At 39.0% G+C, this 26000-nt stretch overlaps 1 protein-coding gene across 2 annotated transcripts; it reads left to right on the forward strand.

Moving 5' to 3' along the window:
* Positions 1-1298: 1298 nt before the first annotated feature.
* Positions 1299-24049, forward strand: kif3a (kinesin family member 3A). Of its 2 annotated transcripts, XM_047354081.1 has the most exons (18): positions 1299-1565; positions 3671-3944; positions 4136-4280; positions 5180-5264; positions 5384-5489; positions 6323-6462; positions 6587-6784; positions 7348-7522; positions 7624-7722; positions 8382-8468; positions 17943-18099; positions 18195-18375; positions 18913-19023; positions 20132-20257; positions 20821-20874; positions 20988-21056; positions 21145-21275; positions 22411-24049. In XM_047354081.1, exons 1-18 carry the CDS (start codon positions 1560-1562, stop codon positions 22457-22459), a joined length of 2193 nt encoding a protein of 730 aa, XP_047210037.1. In that variant the 5' UTR covers positions 1299-1559; the 3' UTR covers positions 22460-24049. The 2 variants fall into 2 exon arrangements, with proteins under 2 accessions (XP_047210037.1, XP_047210036.1); XM_047354080.1 differs by lacking the exon at positions 8382-8468 and having other exon boundaries at positions 1306-1565.
* The last annotated feature ends 1951 nt before the right edge of the window (positions 24050-26000 follow it).

The following is a 26000-nucleotide window of genomic DNA, read 5'->3' on the forward strand; positions in this document are numbered from 1 at the left end:
TGAACCAGAAACAGCGGCAGAAGCGCCTGACCTGGGCTACAGAGAAGCAGCACTGGACTGTTGCTCAGTGGTCCAAAGTACTTTTTTAGGATGAAAGCAAATTCTGCATGTCATTCGGAAATCAAGGTGCCAGAGTCTGGAGGAAGACTGGGGAGAAGGAAATGCCAAAATGCCAGACGTCCAGTGTCAAGTACCCACAGTCAGTGATGGTCTGGGGTGCCGTGTCAGCTGCTGGTGTTGGTCCACTGTGTTTTATCAAGGGCAGGGTCAATGCAGCTAGCTATCAGGAGATTTTGGAGCACTTCATGCTTCCATCTGCTGAAAAGCTTTATGGAGATGAAAATTTCATTTTTCAGCACGACCTGGCACCTGCTCACAGTGCCAAAACCACTGGTAAATGGTTTACTGACCATGGTATCACTGTGCTCAATTGGCCTGCCAACTCTCCTGACCTGAACCCCATAGAGAATCTGTGGGATATTGTGAAGAGAACGTTGAGAGACTCAAGACCCAACACTCTGGATGAGCTAAAGGCCGCTATCGAAGCATCCTGGGCCTCCATAAGACCTCAGCAGTGCCACAGGCTGATTGCCTCCATGCCACGCTGCATTGAAGCAGTCATTTCTTCCAAAGGATTCCCGACCAAGTATTGAGTGCATAACTGTACATGATTATTTGAAGGTTGACGTTTTTTGTATTAAAAACACTTTTCTTTTATTGGTCGGATGAACTATGCTAATATTGTGAGATAGGAATTTTGGGTTTTCATGAGCTGTATGCCAAAATCATCCGTATTAAGACAATAAAAGACCTGAAATATTTCAGTTAGTGTGCAATGAATCTAAAATATATGAATATTAAATTTTCATCATTACATTATGGAAAATAATGAACTTTATCACAATATGCAAATTTTTTGAGAAGGACCTGTAATGGCCAGTACTGGAGACAGTGTTTTTTTGTGGACTTTTGCCAAATCTAACAGTTCAGAGTCATCCTTTTTTTTATTACTATAATCCCAGTAATCTATTTTAACTAACTGTATGGCTCTAACTTCTGCAAAAACATGTTAATTCATATTCTTTTCTCTCCCACAGTCCAAAGACCTGCCTGTTAGGGTAACTGGTCTCTCTAAATTGCCCTTAGCTGTGTGAATGAGTGTGTGAGTGTGTGCATGGTTGTTTGTGTGTTGCCCTGCGATGGACTAGCGACCTGTCCAGGCTGTACCCCGCCTCCCGCCCATAGACTGCTGGAGATAGGCACCAGCTCCCCCGCGACCCACTATGTTAGAAGCGGTATAGAAAATGACTGACTGACTGACATATAACTTTTATGTTTGATATGTGAAAACTGCGATCCATTTACTATGTCCAGTCGAAACCAGTGGACACGCATGCGCACACCGACTCAGACGGAACCTGGCAACTAGTCAACGGCTACGAGCTGCTGATGAGAATGACATCGCTGGTATAGTAATTCAACGAACACTAACCCGCCGTTGAACAGAGCTCTCCGAGCGTCTAAAAGCCACAATATAAAACACATTCTACTACCTCGCTATGCCGGTAGGTCGCCACGCCTCTTTGCGTGTTTTTTTGTTTTGCTCATAAGTAGGGTTCCTCCCTTCCTCTGTTGATGTGATGCTAACCCCGGTTAGCATCGTTAGCCTACCAGTTATCGTACAAGATGCAGTGAAATGTTAAAGGCCTCACATAACGGTGTACTTATTTCCAAAGTTTTGTCTATTAATTGGTTGTATTTCATCATAGAAGCCCCCACTTTGCTACAGTTTCTTCCCTGTCATTGCACATTGGCGTTACTATCGCCGCTAGCAAACCAGTTACGGTCAAAGCAGAGCCGTGAACGTTACCTAGCAACATTTTATATCGTTTTAAAACCTAGTGTTGATTATAGCCAGTGAACTCTGAGGGATTTATGCTCGCTTTAGACGGCGTGTTATGTTTTTGCCGGTTGCTATTATCCGTTAGCTATGAGACGACGAAATGTGGCTGTATATACAGATGCGAACTAATTCAATAGCAGTCCTTATGTAGACGCGTATAAATAAATACATTTATCTTTTATTTTAGCAGAAAAATTCAACCTTTAATTTAAATACAGGTCATCTATGCAGGAAAAAAAAAACTATCATGTTAAGAATTACTTTAACCAAATCTCTCTTTACGCAGTTATTGTCAATACTTAATGCAACAATCCTTTGCCAATAGAACAATGCTAATTAATCTGCTGTAGTGTCTCAAGAGAGAGGAATCTTTCACCAATTATTTGGGCAGACTGTTTCACCACAATGAATCAAAAGAATGGCTTGTTGTTATCAGGCCTCTGCAGTACTTTGGGATACACACACAAAAAAAAAAAAGCAGGACAGGAGCTCTCAGAGCTTGATGATGGCCTTGTCAAGAGTCCTGTATCCTCTGGTATGTTCTCTTCCCAGATGAACCCGTGGGTTTTATGTTGGATTTAGGTGTAGGAGCTGAGATTACAACAGAGGAAGGTTAATTATCTCTCTGCACCATTTCTGTATTGATTTGTCCTTTTGTTTTGGATCAAGACCCAGAGGCGACCTCTTTTTGGTTTAGTTTAGTTCATGATGCCATGTGCTCTAACAAGGTTCTCAGGGTGTTTTGGGGAGACATAGGCCCACACCACAGCAGGGGTGTCCAAAGTCGGTGCTCGAGGGCTGGTGTCCTGCATGTTTTACATGTTTCCCTGCTTTCACACACATCATTCAGATGATTGCAGTTCAGCAAAAGCTTGTTAATCAGCCAACAATGGAAATTAGCTTTGCTGAAGCAGGGAGACATCTAAAACATGGAGGACACAGGCCCTTGAGGACTGATTTTGGACACCCCTGGGCAACAGGATCATTGATGCTCCATTTGACATAAAAGAGGGGGGCATATGGTGCTTTTCCCCTTATTCATTATTTGATTTGTGTCAGGCCCACCTGCACGGTTCAGTCTTGGTCTCATCTGACCAAATCACATGGCTCCATGTACAGTGCAAGTAAGGTTTAGCAAACTTAGCAGTTTTATGTTTGTTATGGTAGGACAGAAAATGCCTTTTCTGCCATGTCTCCTAAACAACTGGTTATAAAGTAGATGCATCTAGTGGTTGTGAGACTTGGGGACCCCAAGAGGCCAGTCCTTGCCGAAGTTCTCTGGCAGTGAACTTTGGATATTGTTTTGCCTCCCTTACCATCCTACTTGCTGTTTGGGGTGGCAGAATAAACACAGGCCAGCCTGTTGGCCAGTTGATGAATGAAGTGAGCCTCTGTGTCAGCTAATTTATACTAAAGAGGAAAGAAAGTCAACGTTTATAAATTAGAAATCCTTGACACTCTAATCTACTTTAAATTGTAGATTAAAAATAAAAATAATACTTCAATTACATTTATGTAAAAGTGGTACCAATAATTGTTCCTCTGGTGTTTTTTTTTTTTTTTTATTAGAAACAATAATTTCCTAACATGGGACTTTTTTCCTCACTGAAAAAAATTAGCTTAAATTAAAGTTTTCAGGGTTTAAGTTTTCTTTTCTACACATCTTTATCAGGGGTGTCTGAAAATGTGCCTGTGTGTGCATATCCCATCCTGTTTGTCAGCTATGTAAGCTATGCTAAGTTCATCTGTCTTTTTAATCCATTTCAGAGCAGTAAGGTTGAGAAACAGGAAGTCAGCGATAATGTCAAAGTTGTGGTGAGATGTCGTCCCCTCAACCAGAAGGAGAAGATGATGTCCCACAAGCTGGCCGTCGTAGTGGACGAGATCCGTGGAACCATAACGGTGAACAAACTGGAGACCCCCCAGGAACTTCCTAAAACATTCACCTTTGACACTGTGTTTGGACCTGACAGCAAGCAGCTGGATGTCTACAATCTCACAGCCCGACCCATCATTGACTCAGTTTTAGAGGGATATAATGGTACATTTGTGTTCCTGATACAAACGATTTGATAAAACCCACTTTGTCAAAGCATCTTAATCAGTTAACTATCAGTCATGACAGACATTATTGTCATGTGGTTTATAACAAGCACTATGTTGTCTTTTTCATTTTTCACAATCCATTTAATTAGGATTGATAGGATTTTGTTCTTTGATTCCCTCTTCTAGGCACAATTTTTGCATATGGGCAAACTGGCACAGGAAAAACCTTCACCATGGAGGGTGTGAGGGCCGTACCAGAACTCCGAGGGATTATTCCCAATTCTTTTGCTCATATTTTTGGTCACATTGCCAAGGCAGAGGGCGATACCAGGTATGAAATCAAGCTCCAGGTAAAATCTAAGGAAACTAATATACAGTGCCTTCCAAAAGTTTTTATTCTATGGCCTCACAACCACAAACCTAAATTTTTTTTATTTTATTTTATATGATAGATCAACACAAAGTTCTGCATAATGGTCAAGTGGAAGTTAAAGGAAACATGGACTTCAAAAACCTTTCAAGTTAAAAGTTTTCACATCTAGAGGCTGACATTTATGCACTTTCTTCAGTCAGATTGGCTGGAGAGCGTCTGCAAACATCAGTTTTTGTCGTCCCTCTGGTTCTAATTGGAATTCGGATCTAAACCTTGACTGGGGAATTCTAACACATAAATATACTTTGTTCTAAAGCATTGTACTGTCCTCTGGCTGCCTGTTTGAGATCAATGTCCCCCCTGTCTCGGATCTTTTACAGCCTGTTACAGGTTTACATCCAGAATTGCACCTTAACAGACAGCCTTGTTTCTCATGTTTTTCACATCATACGTGGCTTGTGGCAAGCAGTAGAAAGACTTATCATGGTTTTCTTTCAACACTCTTCTATAAAGGCCAGATTTGTGGAGTTCACAGCTAGTATTTATCCTGTCAACAGTGTGGATCTCTGCAGCTCCTCCAGAGTTTCCTTGGGCCTCTTGGCTGTTTCTCTGATCAGTGACATTGTGCTACATTCTTTCATTTATTAGATGACTGATTGAACAGTGCTCTATGAGATTTTTAAAGCTCCTAAAAAACATATTAACCTTCCCCACAAATTGATCTCGGTCTAATGTGTCTGTTGGTGTTCATGATGCTTTTGTTCACTAATGGACATCTGAGGATGATTGACTGCAGTGTATTCTGTTTAGGGGTGCCTTCCCCTATTTTAGTTAATTTCTATGTTTGCCTTCAACAGATTTTTAGTTCGTGTTTCCTACCTGGAGATTTACAACGAGGAAGTGCGGGACTTACTGGGCAAGGACCAGTTGCAGAGGCTTGAGGTAACAGGATATTGAAATTTAGTGACTAATTATAAAAGTGTTAGCAATGAGTTGTCTTAAAGGTACATCTGGTTTTGCAACAGTTGCAGTTTCCTATGATAAAGATTTGCTTTTTATAGGTCAAAGAAAGGCCAGATGTTGGTGTGTACATCAAAGATCTCTCTGGTTACGTTGTGAACAATGCTGACGATATGGACAGAATCATGACGCTGGGTCACAAAAACCGTAAGCAGAACTACTGGACTGACATCTGGCAGTAAAATATCAAACACTATTTATCTGTTTAAAAACCCTGTTGACTATAAAAAGTCTGTAGCTATGAGAAATACTGCTGCAGTCAGAAGTTCACATCAACCAGTTAGTCTGGAGCTCTGCATATGAAGGAAAATCCATCACTGTAACCGTCCACATGAAGCCAATCTGGCATTGCCATGGACACAGAGGCTACCAACCAAGAAAGAATGGATGTTACTAAATAGAAACCTTTGAACTTGACTGAAACTTCCTGCCGTCCTGGACAAGCTTCTGGAAATATTAATGGTCACACAAGACAAAGACTGAGCTGTGTGGCCACGTTGCATAGAAGCACTATACGTTTAGAGGAGTCAGCTGAGGCTTTCAAATCTATGAACACTATACCCACTGTCAAGCATGGTGGTGGTAGCATCATGCCGAGGGTCGGCTTTGCTACCAGTGGTATGATGAGTGCATTGCACAAAATGAATGGAATATTAAAGGACTAATTCTTCTACTTCACTTCAAATCAACACTAAACAGTAAAAACTGGATGTTCCAACACATCAGTGATTCTTAACACTTCCCAACTCGTTTTGGAATGGATAAAGTAGGCTAATGTTAAGCGGTGTGAATGGTCTTCCCTAATGCAGAGGGGAAACCCTATTGAAAATCTGCAGACTATGCTTAAAAGCTGAGGCTGCATACAACAGCAGAACATTTGTTGTATGTTTCATGAACATCCCAGTCTGGAAGAAGCAACAGTTCAAATACATCCTTTAAAACCAAAAACAATATTTAAGATATATATTTTTTTTGTTTAGGGTCTGTCGGCGCTACGAACATGAATGAGCACAGCTCCCGCTCTCATGCTATCTTCACCATCACCATCGAGTGCAGTGAGAAGGGTGTAGATGGTAACCAGCATGTGCGCATGGGAAAGCTTCATCTTGTAGATCTGGCAGTATGTATGAAAAATAAAGCTGCTTCCTTTAAATAGGCAAACAAAACCTGTATATATGCCTCACTAAACATGTTCCATATAACTTTCACCAATTATTTTACCACTTGTATCTCACCACACCTAGGGTTCAGAAAGACAGGGTAAAACTGGAGCCACAGGTCAGCGTTTGAAGGAAGCAACGAAGATCAATCTCTCTCTCTCTACCCTGGGCAACGTCATCTCTGCCCTGGTGGATGGAAAGAGCACGCACGTTCCCTACAGAAATTCCAAACTGACTCGTTTGTTGCAGGATTCACTGGGAGGAAACTCCAAGACCATGATGGTACAGCTACAGTTTGAACACAGCATTTAGAGGACCTTATATCTCAGATGCATTATACAGGCACATCTCAGTAAATTGGAACATGGGTTCTGATGAGGCTTGTTGGTCAGATTAAAAGTACATTTTGATAATAACAACCTCCAAGCAAGTATTGAACATACTTTTGAATAAGCCCACATTTTTGTTTAAAAAATGTTTTTTTCATTGGTCTGATGTAATATTCCAAACTTGAATGGTGTTTTTTCATGAGCTGTAAGTAAAAAATAATCATAACTACCAGAAGTGAAGGCTTAAAAACATTGGTCTGTGTGTAATTGATCTATTTGATGTTTTCCACTTAGTGAATTGAGCTACTGAAATAAATTAACTTTTCAATAATATTCTAATTTATTGAGATGGTCCTGTATATAACACCGTAAACCATTGTAGTTGGTCTGGTTTTGTTTGATTGTCCCAAGTGAACAGACCCTATACCAACCAACTGACATGTTGTGTTTGCATATCCAGTGTTGACCTTTCTATTTTTACCTTAAACGTTTACACAATATACCTTTTCTTACCAGTGTGCAAATATAGGGCCTGCAGACTACAACTATGACGAGACCATCAGTACCCTGCGCTATGCTAACAGGGCTAAAAACATCAAAAACAAAGCCAGAATCAATGAGGATCCTAAGGATGCCCTTCTACGGCAGTTTCAGAAAGAGATCGAGGAACTCAAGAAAAAACTAGAAGAGGGTAAGAAGGCAAACATGAAACGTTTAACCATGAAGCTCATGTTGCACATGTTTTAATCAAAGACTAAAAGTTGTTCTAAGAAGTTGTTTGTGCAACTGAAGGGGAGGAGATCTCTGGCTCAGACGGCAGTGGATCAGAGGAGATGGATGAAGGGGAGGATGATGCAGGGGAGGCAGGAGAAGGTCGACGCAGGAGAAGGGGTAAGATTTAGTCGTCGGCGAGCACAGATTCTTTAAAGTTCGACTTCACAAATTCCCGTGTGACTAAAACAAAATCTGTTGATGCAGTTTATTGTGTTGTTTCATCATAACATTAGATGACAATCTCTATCATTTGCACATATCTAGTTTGATCCCTTAAGAGTGTTTTTAATTGTAATTATGAGTCAGTATGTAGGTCCTCAGATTTTAATCGCGATTAAGTTGGTTTGAGGGTTGATGCATAACATGACTTTTATTAACCTTGTAGTGTACTCATTTAGGAGTTCCCCTGGCATTCTCAACATGTACACTTAACTGTGAGTGGAAAGTGTGAAAAATAAGCAAGAATTATTTTGTCATCACACTAGAATTTCAGATAGCTCTATAACACTACACATTTTTTTAAGTTAGATTTCTTCATGATTTTAGTATTCAGCTGTTGTGACTTGTTTCCCACCTCAACCTGCTTCTCTGAGCTTGTTTGATCTGCTGCACCAGCGGTTTACATGTCTGAGCCTACAGCTTTTTCATTTACTCATTTCTTGCCTTAGTTTTTGTTCTTAACCTTAGAAGAACATTTTCCTACAGCTCTCTGTGTCTTACTTTTATTTATCATTTCTGTCTATGGCCTTTGGTTCTTGCTTCTGCTTCTTTTTCAGACAGTTATGATATCAGCAGAAGCAATAGTTCAGAATTTACCGACACATCCTCAGTGCCACCGCCCACTGACGTCGCTCCTCGAGATAGTGAGTTGGAGTGGCACTCTGCTCACCAACCAGCCTGCCCTCAAATTAAAGCCTTTTTCACATATGAGCGCATACAATTTAGCCTTTTAATAGATTAAATGCAATGTGATATTTTTCAAAAAATTTATCATTTTGTCAGTTCTTGGTACATGTCTTATGTGACTCATGCGGCTTTATTCTCAGGTAGAAGAGAACAAAATATAAAAATATACTTAAAGAGTATATAAGTTCTTAGACTAAATATTAGTAGTAAGCTGAGTTTGTAGACTCATACATAGCAGCTACATGCAGTTATTTTGGGGTTTTATCTCCAGTTTAGCATTGTCAACCCTTTTAACCCTCTCATTCGAGGTTATAACATGCATGTGACCTACATTTTTTGTTTATTCCAGGTTTGACTATGGTCTTTTTAGTTGTTTTTCATTTCTTTGTGTATAGCTTAACTATTTGGTGATAGTGCTAGTAGGTGGTTTTCTTTAGGGGGTTTCCTGATGCATTTGTGTCATGTCTACAAGTTGACTCAGAGACAGTATTTTCTCTTTAACTTGTACCATAGATATTATTAGGTAATATATAAAACTGAATTAGCAACAGTGCACAAGTGTTGTAGTGTCACAAACTGTTAAGACATTTTAAATAGAATTACTAATGATAAGGTTGTTTTGGATATGTTAGCCTTGGAGACGTTATTACAGAAGCTTCTGGTAACGACTCCGAAAAGTTTAATTTGACCTAAAAAATGTGTTTTTTTTTTTTTCTTATTACAAATATTTCATTGAAAACGTTTTGAATTACACAAAATAAAACCCCACCTTACCCAGAAAAGAGATCTAGTAAAACACACGCCTGCAACGTAAAATATTTCATCAGCCTATTATTTTCTCTGTTCCATGAATTCCTTTTATGGTTGTTCAGTTTTGGAAAAAAATATAATGATGATTAATTCAGTCATCATTTAATTAATTAAATTAAAAAAAATAATTAAACATTTGTTTGAGTTTGGAAAAGTAATGCAACAACCTCCCTTCAAGAGTAGCGAGTTGTCTTGAACATAACATTTTCCCTGATTATTTCTTGTTGAATATTCCCTTAAAGTAACTGACAAAGTATTGAGATGTTAAATATTATACAAAAACTTAAACACAAATAAATTCAGCCATATGCTGCTTTTTAACAATCTCTGGGAAACAAAATACTATATGAAAATCGATGACAAAATGGAATAAAATATGTAAAATTGAACTAAATTCCAATAGTAAATGAATAAATATATGTGATAAATAGGAAAATACATAGTCATGACTAACAATAAATCAGATCATGTTATTTCAGCCACAAAAAAAAAAAAACTGCAGATACTGAAAAAGATCCTTTACATTGATTTTAACTTTTGGCAAAATGCACTACTCAAAAAAATAAAGGGAACACTCAAATAACACATCCTAGATCTGAATGAATGAAATATTCTCATTGAATACTTTGTTCTGTACAAAGTTGAATGTGCTGACAACAAAATCACACAAAAATCATCAATGGAAATCAAATTTATTAACCAATGGAGGCCTGGATTTGGAGTCACACACAAAATGAAAGTGGAAACACACTACAGGCTGATCCAACTTTGATGTAATGTCCTTAAAACAAGTCAAAATGAGGCTCAGTATTGTGTGTGACCTCCACCTGCCTGTATGACCTCCCTACAACACCTGGTCATGCTCCTGATGAGACGGTGGATGGTCTCCTGAGGGATCTCCTCCCAGACCTGGACTAAAGCATCTGCCAACTCCTGGACAGTCTGTGGTGCAACGTGACGTTGGTGGATGGAACGAGACATGATGTCCCAGATGTTCTCAATCGGATTCAGGTCTGGGGAACGGGCGGGCCAGTCCATAGCTTCAATGTCTTCATCTTGCAGGAACTGCTGACACACTCCAGCCACATGAGGTCTAGCATTGTCCTGCATTAGGAGGAACCCAGGACCAACCGCACCAACATATGGTCTCACAAGGGGTCTGAGGATCTCATCTCGGTACCTAATGGCAGTCAGGCTACCTCTGGCGAGCACATGGAGGGCCCTGTGGCCCTCCAAAGAAATGCCACTCCACACCATTACTAACCCACTGCCAAACCGGTCATGCTGAAGGATGTTTCAGGCAGCAGATCGCTCTCCACGGTGTCTCCAGACTCTGTCACGTCTGTCACATGTGCTCAGTGTGAACCTGCTTTCATCTGTGAAGAGCTCAGGGCGCCAGTGGCGAATTTGCCAATCCTGGTGTTCTCTGGCAAATGACAACGTCCTGCAAGGTGTTGGGCTGTGAGCACAACCCCCATTTGTGGACGTTGGGCCCTCATACCATCCTCATGGAGTCGGTTTCTAACCGTTTGTGCAGACACATGCACATTTGTGGCCTGCTGGAGGTCATTTTGCAGGGCTCTGGCAGTGCTCCTCCTGTTCATCCTTGCACAAAGGTGGAGGTAGTGGTCCTGCTGCTGGGTTGTTGCCCTCCTACGGCCTCCTCCACGTCTCCTGGTGTACTGGCCTGTCTCCTGGTAGAGCCTCCAGGCTCTGGACGCTACGCTGACAGACACAGCAAATCTTCTTGCCACAGCTCGCATTGATGTGCCATCCTGGATGAGCTGCACTACCTGAGCCACTTGTGTGGGTTGTAGAGTCCGTCTCATGCTACCACGAGTGTGAAAGCACCACCAACATTCAAAAGTGACCAAAACATCAGCCAGAAAGCATAGGTACTGAGAAGTGGTCTGTATCTTAGGTTACGCAGTAAAAAATGGTGGGGGGGGGGCCACTGAGGAGCCAACAGTAAAGACAAAGCAGCTGGACGTTTGTTTTATTCTAATCTGCTAAATGAGCTCTGTGAAGTCACACATGTTGGTAACTTTGTGGCTGTGTGTTAATTCAATTCAATTCAAAAATACTTTATTAATCCCAAAGGGAAATTAAATGTTTTTGTAGCTCATATTATGCAGGTTTCTTTCTTATAGAGCCATTGTTGATGCTGATGGCTGTGAGCAGGAAGGATCTCCTGTAGCGCTCCGTCTTACAGCAGATCTGAAGAAGCCTCTGACTGAAGACACTGTTGTTGTAGGACAGTCTCATGAAGAGGATGCTCAGGGTTCTCCATAATGTTCTTCATTTTATGAAGAATCCGTCTTTCCACAATGATCTCCAGAGGTTCTAGAGGAGTCCCCAGAACAGAGCCAGCCTTCTTTATCAGCTTGTTGAGCTTTTTTAAGTCCCTGGCTCTGATGCTGATTCCCCAGCACATGATGGTAGAAGAGATCACACTCTCCACAACAGACTTATAGAAGATATGCAGCATCTTGCTGCAAACACCAAAGGACCTAAGCTTCCTCAAGAAGTACAGTCTGCTCTGTCTGTTAATGTGCAGATGTTGTGCAGCCGAATCAGATTTAGCTCATCCTGTTTAAAATCACATCTATTTACATAGCTAATGTTAATATCTAAGTGGTTCAAGTGGTGGTTTATACATCAGTTTCAGTCTTTAAAGGGTGTTTTAGATTTTTGACAGCAATAAATGTGCAAGTCTATTATAATGATTTAAAAAGTTTAATGCATTTATTTTTTGTGGAAATTATGTTGGAATAATCCGTTGTAGGACTGAAACAATTGATCAGATTAATCATGATAAATCAATTATTGAAATAATTGTCCACTAATTTAGTAATTGAATAATCGTTTACTGGAGCATACAGACTCTAAAACATGCCATTTACTGAATGAACAACTCAATCAGAGCAGTAATTAGGCCAAACCTGTACAAAAAATGTAGACATGTTGCATTTAAGATGAAAAACCTTCTTTGTCTGTAAATATGCTCCATCCAGAACTATCTGGCTATCCACTTATTAATCAATTAAATCAAAATAATTGTTGACAGGTTAATCGATTAGCAAAATAATCATTAGTTGCAGCCCTAATTCGTTGATCAAAAAATTCATCAATAGAATAATAAAAAAAATGGTTGTTGGTGGCAGCCCTGAACCCAGGCATTTGAGTACAATTCTTCTGTTATTAAAAGTGTAGGAATGTAAAAATCTCATCTTAAAGAGTAGGGCGGCTAAAACATTTGTTTGAGTTTGTTGGTGGACATTTTTTTAAATTTTGTTAAGTGTTAAGAACATGTGTAAAAAGGGCTTTGTCTGTTCCTCCTGTCTTTATCACTCCTGTATTCTCACAGCACAGCTCCCTACAGTTTTCTTGCATTTTACGACAGATTTAAAGTGCTTCCCAGGTTCCTGGTGTGATGCAGATTTCTGTCCGTTTTGCCTGCTCAGTTGTAGTATGTCTTTCTAAGAATGAATACTTTCTCAGATGCAGAACTTTGTTTAACGTGGTACCTAACTAGTTACTCCCTCTTGACATCACAAAGGCTTCTGCATGAACATTTTATGTCTTGATTGTCATCTCTAACATGCTTTATTGAGTAAATCGTTTCCCTCTAACCTCAAAGACGCAGTTCGCCCCTGTCTTGTTTCATTATGTGAAGTGAAATCTTTTTTCTCTTTGCCTCATGTCCCCTGACGGGCATTCATTTGGTTTTGCCTTTTTTTTTCTTTCCATCCTTGACCTTTTGGGTTCCCTCCCCATAGACACGATTTCCTAAATCACGTTGTAATACACTGCTTTTTTTTCTCTCTCTCTGTCCTAATTTTGCAAATGATGCCTGTTTGTCTTGCTTTACACCTGTTAATTCAAGAAGAAAGAGGTTAGTGTTTAAAAAAAGAAACTACTTTGTTCATAGCAAACATGTCTAATGACATTATAAATCAAAGTACTTTACTTCCTGCAGTAACTCTGATAGAATTACTGTATAACAGATGATTGCTGTTCTCATTTCTGTCTCTGTCTGACTTCCAAGAATGGTTCTCATTTTCATCTTCATGACGATCACTGATGGTGTTGAACCACTCATTTCTTACAATGCTTTGCAAAAAATGCATTACACATTTTGTGCCACAATGGTAACTCAAACTTTGATGTGGTTTGAGATTTTACGTGATAAACCAACATGAAGTAGTGAATAACTGGAACAAAAACTATATTTTACATTTGGAAAAATTGAGTTACACAATATATTGAATCGCAGTTGTCATTGCAATATATGTGTGGGGAGTATTGCAGTTGCGCAGGACTGCAATACGCAGCAGGAGGTTATATTTTAGGTGTCATACATGCAAATTCTGCATGCCAATCAGGCCTGCCATGATAAAACAAATTTCACTATTAATTTTCCCGGAAATTATTGCGATATACCATAATATTGTTGCTTGGAGACCATGTTCAACTAATATAATGATAATGGCATGATAATGCAAGTATATCATCTTAAAGATCAATAAACTTTAATCTCCAAAGAACATTTAACACTGGAACTGGAAGACATTTTAAATATTCAAAATAACCAAAAACAATAAATAAAAAATAAACAAAATGTACTTTCAGTCTGTTAACAAACAAATGCATTTGAATAAAAAAACAAACAAATCCAAAAACAATGAAATGGAAATAAAACCACACACAATCAAAACAATAAATAAAACGGATTGTGAAGTTAGTGGAAACAAAATTGCCCCCTCAAAAAATATTAATCATTAGGCTATGACAGAGAAAACAAGTAAAACGATTAGTTTTATTAACAAATGTGCAAACTAGCAACAAAAGCACTCCATTTCACTTAAAGCAGATGCCTCAGCAGGCCATATTCAATCCTTAGCTATTTTAGTTTGGCAGATTCTGAGCAAGAAATGCCAACATGTGGACATTGAGTGGCTTAAGACAGGATCTCAGGAGTAGCAATATTGCCATCTGTGCTAAACATTCTCTCAGAACTGGTGCTTGTTGCACAAATGCACTTTTATATTTGAGCCAAGTTTGCCGTCAAAGGATATCTTCTTTGACTGTCACGCCGTCACATCAAGGGATCAGGATATGCATCAAGTGCACCTTCCTGAAGGAACTTGGTCAGCTCTGCATCAGCCTTCACCCTTTTTGGAAATGTAGCCTGGACCTGGCTTGTCAAATGAACTCTTCTGTTTTGACGAAGGTTACTCAACCTCTTCTTCTTGGTGCGTGTGGCAGCACTAGGTTAATTCTCATTTCCTCCAGCAGCTTTGCTGCAGCTCTCACCACTTGCCTTTTTAGGTCTAGTAGCTGTTGCACAAGCGGATGTTTGACATCATCCAATGCCCCTGCTTCCTCCATTCTGTCACGATACCTTGGATCCAAGATGGTGGCCTTTCTCAGGAGGACTTGGATTGCAGATGAGATGTATTTTTCAGTCAGTATCCTGTACCTGTTTTGTTTAATATTGGCTGTCAGTGCAGTGTCATCAGGGTCTGGTATGAGAAAGTAAGGTGGAGCTTGTAGCTAAAGCAATTGAGCCATGGCCAGCCAAGATTCCTTATTGCATCAACAATGTTAGCACCATGTCTGTAGTGATGCAGACTAGTCTATGCTTATCCAGTCCCCAGTGTGCTAAAACAAACTTCAGGTTTTCTCCAAGGGTGTCAGCAGTATGGTTATCTGGGACATATCTGCTCTCTAAACACTTGGACTGCAGTGTCCAGTCAGCTGTAATGTAGTGTATGGTGAAGCTCGTTTAAGGGGTCATATTTGAACCTGATCACATATCCGTAGTGGCAGAGTAAAATAGGGTCTTTTATCTCCTTAAGTATGTTGTTTGTTGTGCTGTTGTAGTTGTGGAAGGGCCGTTTGTGACAGGCATGTTTCCCAGGCAATTTGTACTGAGTGTCAAACGTTTGCAAAATTTTTCGAAATGCCGGCTTTTCAAATATATTAAAGGGCAGCTTCTCTTTAGAGGTTAAGTGAACTGCATGTCTGTAAGTGCGTGCCGTTTGCACTGCCCTTTTTGTTTTTTTGTATGTTGGTTTAACGTTCCACTGATCGTGTCTAGAAGTCAGACACGGCCTGCTTGTATTTTTTTGTTTTCCCAGCTGGGAAAACTGTATCGGATGATTATGTTTTAGGTGCACATGCAGTTTTGTTGTATTGTCACGTTTAATTGCTATTGTTTTACAACAAATGCTACATACCTGGGGTACAACAAAATAACTAAGGACAACCATCCTAAACATAGCACCAGAACTACAATGGAGTGATTTAGATCAAATCATGTTCATGTGTTATAATGGCCCAGTCAAAGTCAAGACCTAAATCCAGAGAATCTCTGGCAAGATGATGTATGTTTTCAAACTTTCTTAATCTAGTTTGAGTGACCTTGAGCTATTTGGCAAAGAAGAATAAACAACAAAAATATTTCAGTGTCTAGATGCAAAGCTGGATGAGACAAAAAACTTTAAGCTGTAATTGCAGTGAAAGGTGGTTCTACAAAGTATTGACTCAGAAACGCTGGATGGAAAATGCACACCACACTTCAAAGATCTCAAATATTGGGTGCTCAATTGCTTGCGCAAAAAAAAAAAAAATGCAAGTGCAGTAAGTGGACGTGTTACAACAAAGGTGCAGACCTCCCTATTTGAATGAGGAAATTGCATGTGCTACTGGCTGGCTGCTACTGCGCCCAGTGGTACAAGAGGAAAAGGAACAAAAGCTGTGTTTCTTGAAACATGCAGGGGTTGTTGCGCTGCATCATTATAAATAATGCAGTTGCTGATTTTTTTTCCTTCTGTTCTGTTCTGCTCCTGGTTTTCTGGACTGTTAGTTTGTTAACCTTTGTCGTCGCTATTCACAGCAGCAGGTTTGTCATCGCAGCCTCTGCCCTGACAAGATTATTTCTTCTCTCTGTTAATTTGTTGCGGGCCGCCTCTGAGTTCATAGTTGCGCATGCAGAAGGCTGAGTTTGAAGTTGTTGTGTGAGCAGATGCTTTATGTTTGTGGTCCAAACGGACCTAGTGAGGGAAAGACTACACCCTGCTTTGCCTTTAATAAAAATATTAGATTACAGGCTAATGCGCAGGAGGGCAGATCTGTGTCCAGAGTGGCGCGCCCTCCCCCATCAGTGTGTGTCTGCACACAGGAGCGTGCACAGCCTGTTAGTTGTATTGCTGGACGTAACTCGCAACGGTTGCAGCTTAGAAATTGGCAAATCAATATTAACAATAAAAAAGACAAATATGTCTGTTAAATAATTTATTAGAGGTTTGCCTCCCTTGATCTTTTAAACTCACCGAGTTTTTTTTTTTTTTTTTAAGAGTATGTTTGAAGAGTTCGGAGTTTATCATAAACAGACACAATATTTAAGCCTGAATGTAATATTAGCAACATAAAAATAGTTTGCTGTAAATATTTGCAATCTGTATTTTATAGCTTTGCTAATTTTAACGCATAACATCACATAACTTGCGAAGAATTTAAATCAAGCATTTATGCACGTCAAAATAAATTAGTTTCCAATGATTGTACTTCATTAGTTTTGTTTGTTTTGCCAATATTTTAACCATATACAATGTGTTTGATTGTTTCCGTCGTCGTTTGGTGCTACGAAATCATGTTTTACTGTTTTAACAAAACCCTCTCCTGGCATATGTTCACATTTAAACAACATAATCAAACTGATCCAGCTCCAATTGCTCTGCAATGACGCAATGTTACTGTCAATGATGCAATGTGTTTTGTTTAGTGACAAGGTTAAAGCATACACCGTCTTTGTCACCACATGGAAAAGCTGCCTTGAAACAGTGATTTTTCACCTGCCTAAACAGTGATTGTAGCATCCAGTTTGCAAATGAAGGCTTTAATCTGCCTTATAATGACTTTATTTTATTCCTATTAATTATATTATCAACATCAAAGCACAGTGGGTCCTTTGCGTGTTGTGCGATTATAGCTACAGAGGCTATGTGCTTCTCTGGTGGATGATCACTAACATGCACACTTCGCCATGATCAGGTTTGTGCTTCAGCAGCAGATGATCTCACTGACAGCGATGTTGCGCTGGAAGGATCCAGACTCAAGAAAAAAGTGTTGCAAGGAGTTTTATGATAGGAGAAATGTCATGGGTTCTGTTTGTGACTGGCTCCAAATCTCTTGGATAATCCAACATTGAATCCTCCTTTCTCATGTATCTTTATTGTTTTTATTTTTGACAACCCAAATCTGTCGACACATGTACAGAAGATTCTTTCTCCCTGTCATCTTACATTCTATCTATACCTCCTTCTGGTTACAGTGTCAGCAGACATTTTTGCGTCCCAGTTTGTACATGCATTGCAAACGTGGTAAATCTAGACGCAAAAACAGCACCATAATCCGTTTCAGGTTTGATAAATTGCATTCCGATTGGTAAGACATACATTTGCATGTCTCCCTCCCATAAATTTCCACCTTTCACCTGTCATTCCCCTAAAAGTCTTGACAGTTGTGTATTTACCTGGAGCTGATTAAATAGCAATAAGGCTTTCAAAAAAACGCTGACAGACACTAGATGATCATATTTTCTCTTGTCTTATTAGGGAGAAAGAAGGTTTCTGCTGACAAGATGGTGGAGATGCAGGCAAAGATCGAAGAGGAAAGACAGGCCCTGGAGGCCAAGCTGGATATGGAGGAGGAGGAGAGGAACAAGGCAAGAGCAGAGCTGGAGAAGAGGGAGAAGGATCTTCTAAAAGCCCAGTGAGTCATGGAAAAAATACATGTCAGATAACTTAACAACCATACATGGTTATTGAGATCAAATGTGGACATGCTAAGTGTAGCTTTTTTTTTAGACAGGAGCATCACCTCCTGCTAGAGAAGTTGTCAGCATTAGAGAAGAAGGTGATTGTAGGTGGAGTGGACCTCCTTGCCAAGGCTGAGGAGCAGGAGAGGCTCCTGGAGGAGTCAAACAATGAGCTTGAGGAACGCCGCAAAAGAGCAGAACAGCTACGTAAAGAGCTGGAAGAGAAAGAGGTATAAAGATGGGATCTGCAACAATCCAGCTAGCTGGTACCAACCCATGTTGATTGGTAGATAACTGCTTATGTTATGTTTCAGTTTCTTTTTATCGGATAAAATTATGGCATATATGACTAATTGTGACCTGTGACCTCATACTGGTCCCACTTATCATGGAGGTAATTCTTAAAGCCTCGTTTGTTGATTTAATATCAAACTGATCCGTTTTTATATCTTATGGGAAACAGGTAACCTAACTAATAAATTTCATGCAACCTTTACCTAAAATCTGCTGTGTGCTATCAAGTGCAAACAATACAGGATATGAGACCGCAAAGCTTACTGCAAACTGAAAAAGCTGCATCATTGTGGTTGCAAATAAGGTTACCTCTTAGACTCCGATTCTATCCTCCTTAATTTACTCATTAATCTGTGTTGGTAGTATCCTGTTTTTTATTGTCTTATATTTTACTATATGTATGTACCAAAACGTATTCTATGTTATACTTTATGTTTCTGTCTAACAAAATGCCCTCCTCCCTCCATAAACAGCAAGAACGTTTAGATATAGAGGAAAAGTACACAAGTCTGCAGGAGGAGGCTCAAGGAAAGACCAAAAAGCTGAAGAAAGTATGGACCATGCTAATGGCTGCCAAATCAGAAGTAAGTTTAACAAATAAAAATGATTTGTGTGTGTGAAATTCAGTGTTGGTGCTGGAATTGCCTGCCTCCCATTTAGTAGTGGGACGCAGGCAGGTAGTGGGACTTCATGATACTCCAAGTATCACATAGAGGAATTATACATGTGAAATTAACCTTTAGGTCATGCACGGCCCTTTCCTTGGTTAATCTACACTTTGGAGGTCAGTCAGTATGGGGTTTTTCTATCGGCAGTATTTAAAAATGTATTTTCATTCTATTTGGCGAATAAAACCCTTTTGTACTTGTAGGCTGGTATGAGCTTGCAGGAGCAGCAGCTTTTTTCTCCCTTTTTGTGCCACTTGCGACCTGGTAGTGGACATGTTTCAGGTGGTTTACATGCATCATGCTTACTGATTTCCTCTGTCTCTCGGTTACCCTCTGATGTAGCAAGATTCCCACGTTCATGATAACAGAGATATCTTGATCTGAGACGCTTCAAAAGCTTTGTTCACAAAGCTACAGCTGATTGAAGTCTCACTATTACACCAGCAGCACACAGAGGTGCTCCCCTGACTGTTCTCTTGGGTCGGCTATGAAATAATGTGAGATTTAAAAAAATAAAGACAGCTGTTGGGCCAAAGTATCGACTGGCCTCTAATTTTAGGAGGTTTGTAGCTTCTCTGAACAGGACAGAGTTGCGGAATTTGCTGTTTTTTTTTTTCCAGTTTTCTAATATTTCAGTCATACAGCACCTTTATTTTATTTATTTTTTACCACTACACCAGTTTATTGTAGAATAGGTTTTATTATTCAGGCTTTATGCTCCCCGAGCTCTTCTATATTTGAAGCACATTAATGTGAATAACAGTTTTATGAAATCTTAAAGGTAAGTTTTTTAAAATTATTATTTCTATTTATTTATTAGGAATCTCATAATTCGAAAAAAAGTCTGTCTTACTAAATCATAAGAACCTTCCTTGTAAAACGTCCTTTGCATAAATACCTAAATAAATATAGAATATAAAATACAGTAATTCATTTAGCAGAGTCTATCCATTGATCTAGTTTGTTTTACTCTGTCAGAGATGAAGGAATATGTCTTATTTTTATTTTCTGGTGTATTTATCAGATGGCAGATCTTCAACAAGAGCACAACAGAGAGATCGAGGGCCTCCTGGAAAACATCCGCCAGCTGAGTCGAGAACTGAGGCTCCAGATGCTCATTATAGACAACTTTATTCCCCAGGAGTACCAGGTCTGTGTTTTTTGGGATGTTGTATTAGAAATACTGTGAAAATGTTTTTTTTTGGTTTTTTTTCTAGTCCTTTTAACTTTGAAATGTTTGCAAAACACGAAATAAAATGTAAACCAAACTCTGCCCCTTGAAGGTACAAAATATATATTTACAAACTCCCACCTACAGCCAGAAATAGAAGTGGAATCTTATTGTTTATATATTTACAAATATACAAGCTTGTGTCTTCTAAATGTCAAATATGATGAGATTGAACAGAAAACAAATGAGTGCAGCTCCAAATGAAAAAGTGTGATTAGAACTTGATATTTTAATCACAGCCAACGGCCGAAGTCAGACATGACTGACATATGCAAGCACTCATACACGTGAAAACCCCTGCAGGGTGCAGCTAGGGGACTCTCTTCATGCACAGTGGGTTTGAATCAAAGCAACTTTGATGATAGTTAAAAAGTTTTAAAATATCAAAAATTCAGAAATGGTGCTGTGCAGACTGTGGCCTTTTAGGTGCGGTGAAAGCCCGTCCTTGTTCCTGCTGTTCTAAAATGATCTATTCTTTGTAGGAGATGATAGAAAATTACGTCCACTGGAATGAAGACATTGGAGAATGGCAGCTGGTGAGCTTTGCTTGTTTAGTTGTGCAGTAAGATTAAAATTAGTTCACTAAGGGTCAGGCTGTGTGTTAAAGACTTGATTGAGAGTATGAAATGTTGTTGTTTTTTTTATTCAGAAATGTGTGGCTTACACTGGAAACAATATGAGAAAACAAACCCCTGCTCCAGACAAGAAAGAAAAAGATGTGAGTTTCAGACGTTTGTCTCCCATGACTGATCTTGCGGATGAAAGTGCAATATTGTCCCTTCTTCTTGTTTTTCTACCACCTTTAGCCATTTGAGGTAGATCTGTCCCACGTGTATCTAGCATACACAGAGGAGAGCATGCGGCAGTCACTGATGAAGCTAGAGAGGCCCAAAACCTCAAAAAGCAGCAAAAGTGGCAGACCGAAAACCGGCCGAAGGTACGTTTTTTGCCAAACCGACTGCATGTTTGAAATGCTACTACATGTCTTATTGTTTGAAAATACATTTTGTTCACTCTTAGTGTGATGATTGACAAAAATCCAGAAATAACTTGTGCTGTAGAAAAGAAAATTAAAACGACTAAATCAAGTGTGTTTTTGCCTCTGAACTAAAAAAAAATGCACACAAAAAAGTCACAAATTAAATACTGACTCAAAACATTAAAATTTTTTTAATTTCCTGAACACGATTTAGAGTTAGAGCTTGACCTTTGTTATTGCGTTGGAGCATCTTATGGAGCATCATCATTTTTTTTTTCTCTTTCTTGGTTTATTCTTATCTCAAAACGCTGAATGTATTTGCATTGAGCTTTTCAACAGATGCTGAGACCAAACCAATTCAACCCTTGACCTATTATTAACCTGAGAACCACATAAGTTCAAAACCATTGAATAAAATCTTCATTGTGTACACAATGAAAAAAGTAGATTTATAAAATAAAACCAGTAAGAGTGGTTAAAGCAATGGCTTGGGTTGTGGTTAAGCATTTACTGACTTGATTGATTGATTGATCAGCTGAATAATTTAGTGATTTACTGGTTGTTTCTTGAAAATGACACGACGCATCAGATCTGATAAAACATTACTGCATGCATATGTTGCATCACGACTGAATGCATTTACCAGAATTTACTAATCATTGTACCAGTCTTTAACTTTGTGTTTGCTGCTTTTAACTGTGGTTTGTTTAGACCATTTTACAGAATGTTCCGCTTGCCCAAACAAAGTGCATTCCTTTGTTATATTTCTAAAAAGCAAAACAAAGCTCTGCCAAATATTATTATTGTTGATGCCGCATTGTTGATGTAGTTTTCAGTTGCATTTTATTCAGCTAATTATCACCTTTTTTGTTCTGTGCTGTTAGATTCAGCTGCATAATAATGCTCTGTGCAAGCAATCGATGAGCTATGTTAGTGGTAAATATTTTGCAGGACTGTTCATTACCCTTTTGAAGTGTTTTTTGAGAATCCTGATTGAAATGGCTGATATGGTGATACGACGTTGTTCTCAGAAATCAGGAAATTGAAATATGTTGATAAGCATAAGCCTAATCATGCACCCATCTCCCTACAGGAAAAGATCTGCAAAACCAGACACAGTGATCGATTCCCTTCTGCAGTGAGGATGTGGAGGTCTACATTTCACTACAGCTTTACCTTTACTTCAGCTTTGATCTAACATAAAACAAGTATGTAGTCCTGCTTGTGGTTGAACAGTAATACATTTTGAGCGCACACTGTATAGATGCTGAATTTTTAAATGCGATCAAGCGGCACCTTTATCGGGAAAACAGCCACTTAAAAATAGGACTTAATTTCTGTACTGTAGAGCCAGAAAGATTCAATTTGCAAATGTTTCACAATGACAGACAATCTGGTTGCAGCTAATCAGCAAACTACAACCTTTTCAGACTAGTGCATTATTGGGAAGTATAATGGAAATGATGCACTGGTTTCAACATTCTTCATAAATGGAACTCTGAAATTGTGATGTGCATTTGTATTCAGCTCCATGCATGGACAGACACCTTTTGTGCAGTATTGGCTTTTCACATAAAATACTCATTTCCGTGTTGGCCTGAAGCCAACAGGGCTTGAATTCACCAGTGGCTGTCTTCTTGCAGCTCATTGTGTGAAGTGTGCGAGTCCTGTCGTCAGTTTGTCCCACCTGAGCTGTTGATCTCTGCAGCTCCTGCAGAGTTGCCTTGGGACTTCTTACTGGTTTTCTGGTTAATACTGTCCCAGCCGGACCTGCAGTTTTGCAGTTGTGCCACGCTTTTTCTATTTTGAGATTATAAGTAGAACCGTGTTCATTAAGATGTTTAAAGTCTGAGATATTTTTATACCCTTGCCTTGCTTTAAACTTTTGCACAACTCAACTCTGTGTGCTGTGTTCCTTGGTCTTCACGATACTGTTCGTTCTCAAATGTTCTTCAACAAACCTCCGAGGCCTTCGCAGAACAGCTGGATTTATACTGGGATTAAATCACACACTGGTTTGGCTCTACTCTATACCGAGATGACTTCTGAAATTGATGGCATTGGATTTTATTTAGGAGTAATAAGCTGAATAGAAATGCACACCACACCTTTCAGATTTAGTTTTTGCAGCCCTAGAAACCATGTATCATTTTCCTTACACTTTCTGTTGGTCGATCACAAAAATAAAACACATTGAAGATTTGGTTGCATTGTGATAAAAATGACAAATGCAAGGGGTATGAAGACTTTTGCAAGGCAGTGAAGTCTTATTGTTTAAAATGAAATTGCATTGCATGCCTACGAACTGCTACAATGTGTCCTGCTAACAAACATTTATCTCTCGCTGTTTTGCTTATAAATGAACAGATTAATGTTTAACGGACAACTGAATACATTGTAACTGGGATCAAATTAAACCCAAATTATTGTACTGTAGAACCAAACAAACTGAAGTGCGTTAAAACGTTCTTATCTTCTTAAGGGCATGCATGCCATTTAGCTCTTATGTCTGCACCATTTGCTACTCTTTAGTCAACTTTTTATTTCTAACACTTGTGATGCACCATAGATGTATGTATCTGTAATGCATTATGCACTTGTATAATGTTTTCTTTAAATGTTCTGTTCTGTAGTGGATGTAAAATAAATGTTTCTTTTTTTTATCTCTTCGTATATGTGAAATGTTTACACCAACAAACATCTGGATTTTATTTAATAAATTATGAATTCTGTCTCAGATTCCTGTTGTTTAATGCTAACAAAGCTGTGTGCTGGGATAGTGCACAGCTTCCCCATGAAAACAGATACAACATTTACAGAAATGATGCATTTTAACTTAAAGAGCCCAAGCTGGCATAATCTAAAAATAAAAAGGATTGCATAATAACTTTCACATTTACATTTTGATTTATTCCTGTATGAAAACACAAAAAATGGAAAGCTAAAAATTACAAAGTGGTATAAATAGATTTATTTTATAGAATAAATACAATAAATAACATTTAGACAGGGGTCTCTTCATCTGGTGTGATTATTGGCAAGATCCACACACGTCTCCACTCTTTTTAAAAATTTTGTTAGTGAAATGGTAACATTCGTGTTCAGGTGGCAGTTGATCTTGGTCTGAAACAAAATCATTTAGACAAAAAAAAAATTCAGCTTCTCAAAAAAACATCCAGTTTACAACCAACTATTTTAGGGTAAAAAGTCGTAATATTCTCTTCAGCAGATGTTTTTTTATTTACTCAAGTCTACGTTGTGTGATGGATTTGGTTTAGAGTGCATAGATAATCTACTGTACCTGCTTGTTGTATTGGTGCAGGAGCCTCTTTAGTCTTTCCAACTTTTCATGAATCTTCACTGGCATAGTGTTTCTCACATGTCTCAGATGAACGTCATAGGTAATGTTGCCCAGAGCCCTCTCTGCCAAACAGAAGAAGTCCCTCTATAAAGAATAAAAATCCCTTCAAAGCCAGTTCACACTTAGAGAATCAATTATAAACTTTATAACTCCCAACTTATTCAGGACAAAGGAAAAGGACTTGGTTTAGTACCAAACAAAAATGTAAAAATCAAAACACAGATTCCATCATGTTATTATGTGTTAAATTTAAACGTTTGTGAAAACTCTGGAATTTAAAGCAAATTAACCTTTTTTTAGCATGAATCTGGATGCTTTCTCAGGTCTGAATGACTTAAGTTCAAAGATGCCAACAATCATTGTAAAACGTCACCACTATGAAGAAATGTAACATCTCCAGCATACCTGACATGGTCCATTTGATACCCTTTGCACCTGTTCATGCAGATGCTAAAATAAAAAAAAGATGTTGGTTTATTGTTAAGCAGACTGAGAGGAGGAGGAGGGGGATCATCTGAATGTATCCAGTTTGCAGTTCTCTTACCAGACTTGTCAGATATACAGCCTCTGCCCCAATATTCTTCAGCAGTTGGTCACACAGAGTTCTGTTCGTACAGTTGTGGACTGATGCTGAACACAACCCCGCAACCATCATCACAGTCATAAGTGCAGAACACCTAATGGTAAAAGTCCTCATGTCTTTGTCTCTGGTGAAGCCGTCGAGTCAGCTCTGTGAGGTTCAGCAGAAGAGTTCAAATCTCCTGTATAGTCTCAATACTGTTGGTTATATCGGAACACTGACACTGTGGTCACAGACACGTCACTGAGAGGAAAACACCAAATTGGGACAGGATGATGAAGTAGTCTTATCTTATCTTGTTAAACTTTCAGATGTTCCACTATAGACTTGTTAGTTACTGAGAAATATTCTCCGGGAAGCACAGCTCATCACCTTCATTTACAAGTGTAGCTTCTTAATGGCTTAAAACTCATGGTTGGTATGGGAAGTGAGGAGAAGATCCTCTTAAAACTTTAACATTGTGATTTTTTTAAAGCAGATCACCTATGCTGAAGCAATGCAACTTATCATTTGACAAATCTGCTGGTAGCAACTTTACCAAAGTGATGAGTTATTGTTAGGTTTTTATAAAAGTAATACATGCTTTCCTGTGTGACATGGTGAAATGACTGTGGTGTGTAGGCACATGGGACATAATTAGAGGAAGGCTTTCAACTTTAGCCCACGAATTAGAAAAGGGAAAATGTGACAGAAAAAAAAATTCCTGCCAACCTCAGGCTTATGCAATCCACTGGACCCCAGG

This window comes from Girardinichthys multiradiatus, chromosome 23 (genome assembly GCF_021462225.1).
Source record: "Girardinichthys multiradiatus isolate DD_20200921_A chromosome 23, DD_fGirMul_XY1, whole genome shotgun sequence".
NCBI classification, from domain to species: domain Eukaryota; kingdom Metazoa; phylum Chordata; class Actinopteri; order Cyprinodontiformes; family Goodeidae; genus Girardinichthys; species Girardinichthys multiradiatus.

Excerpts from the sequence above, each read along its gene's own strand:
- kif3a (XM_047354081.1), top strand. Across the intron at positions 5,490-6,322 it reads GACGCTGGGTCACAAAAACC|GGTCTGTCGGCGCTACGAAC; the intron begins GTAAGCAGAACT and ends TTTTTTGTTTAG. Across the intron at positions 19,024-20,131 it reads TAATGGCTGCCAAATCAGAA|ATGGCAGATCTTCAACAAGA; the intron begins GTAAGTTTAACA and ends TGTATTTATCAG.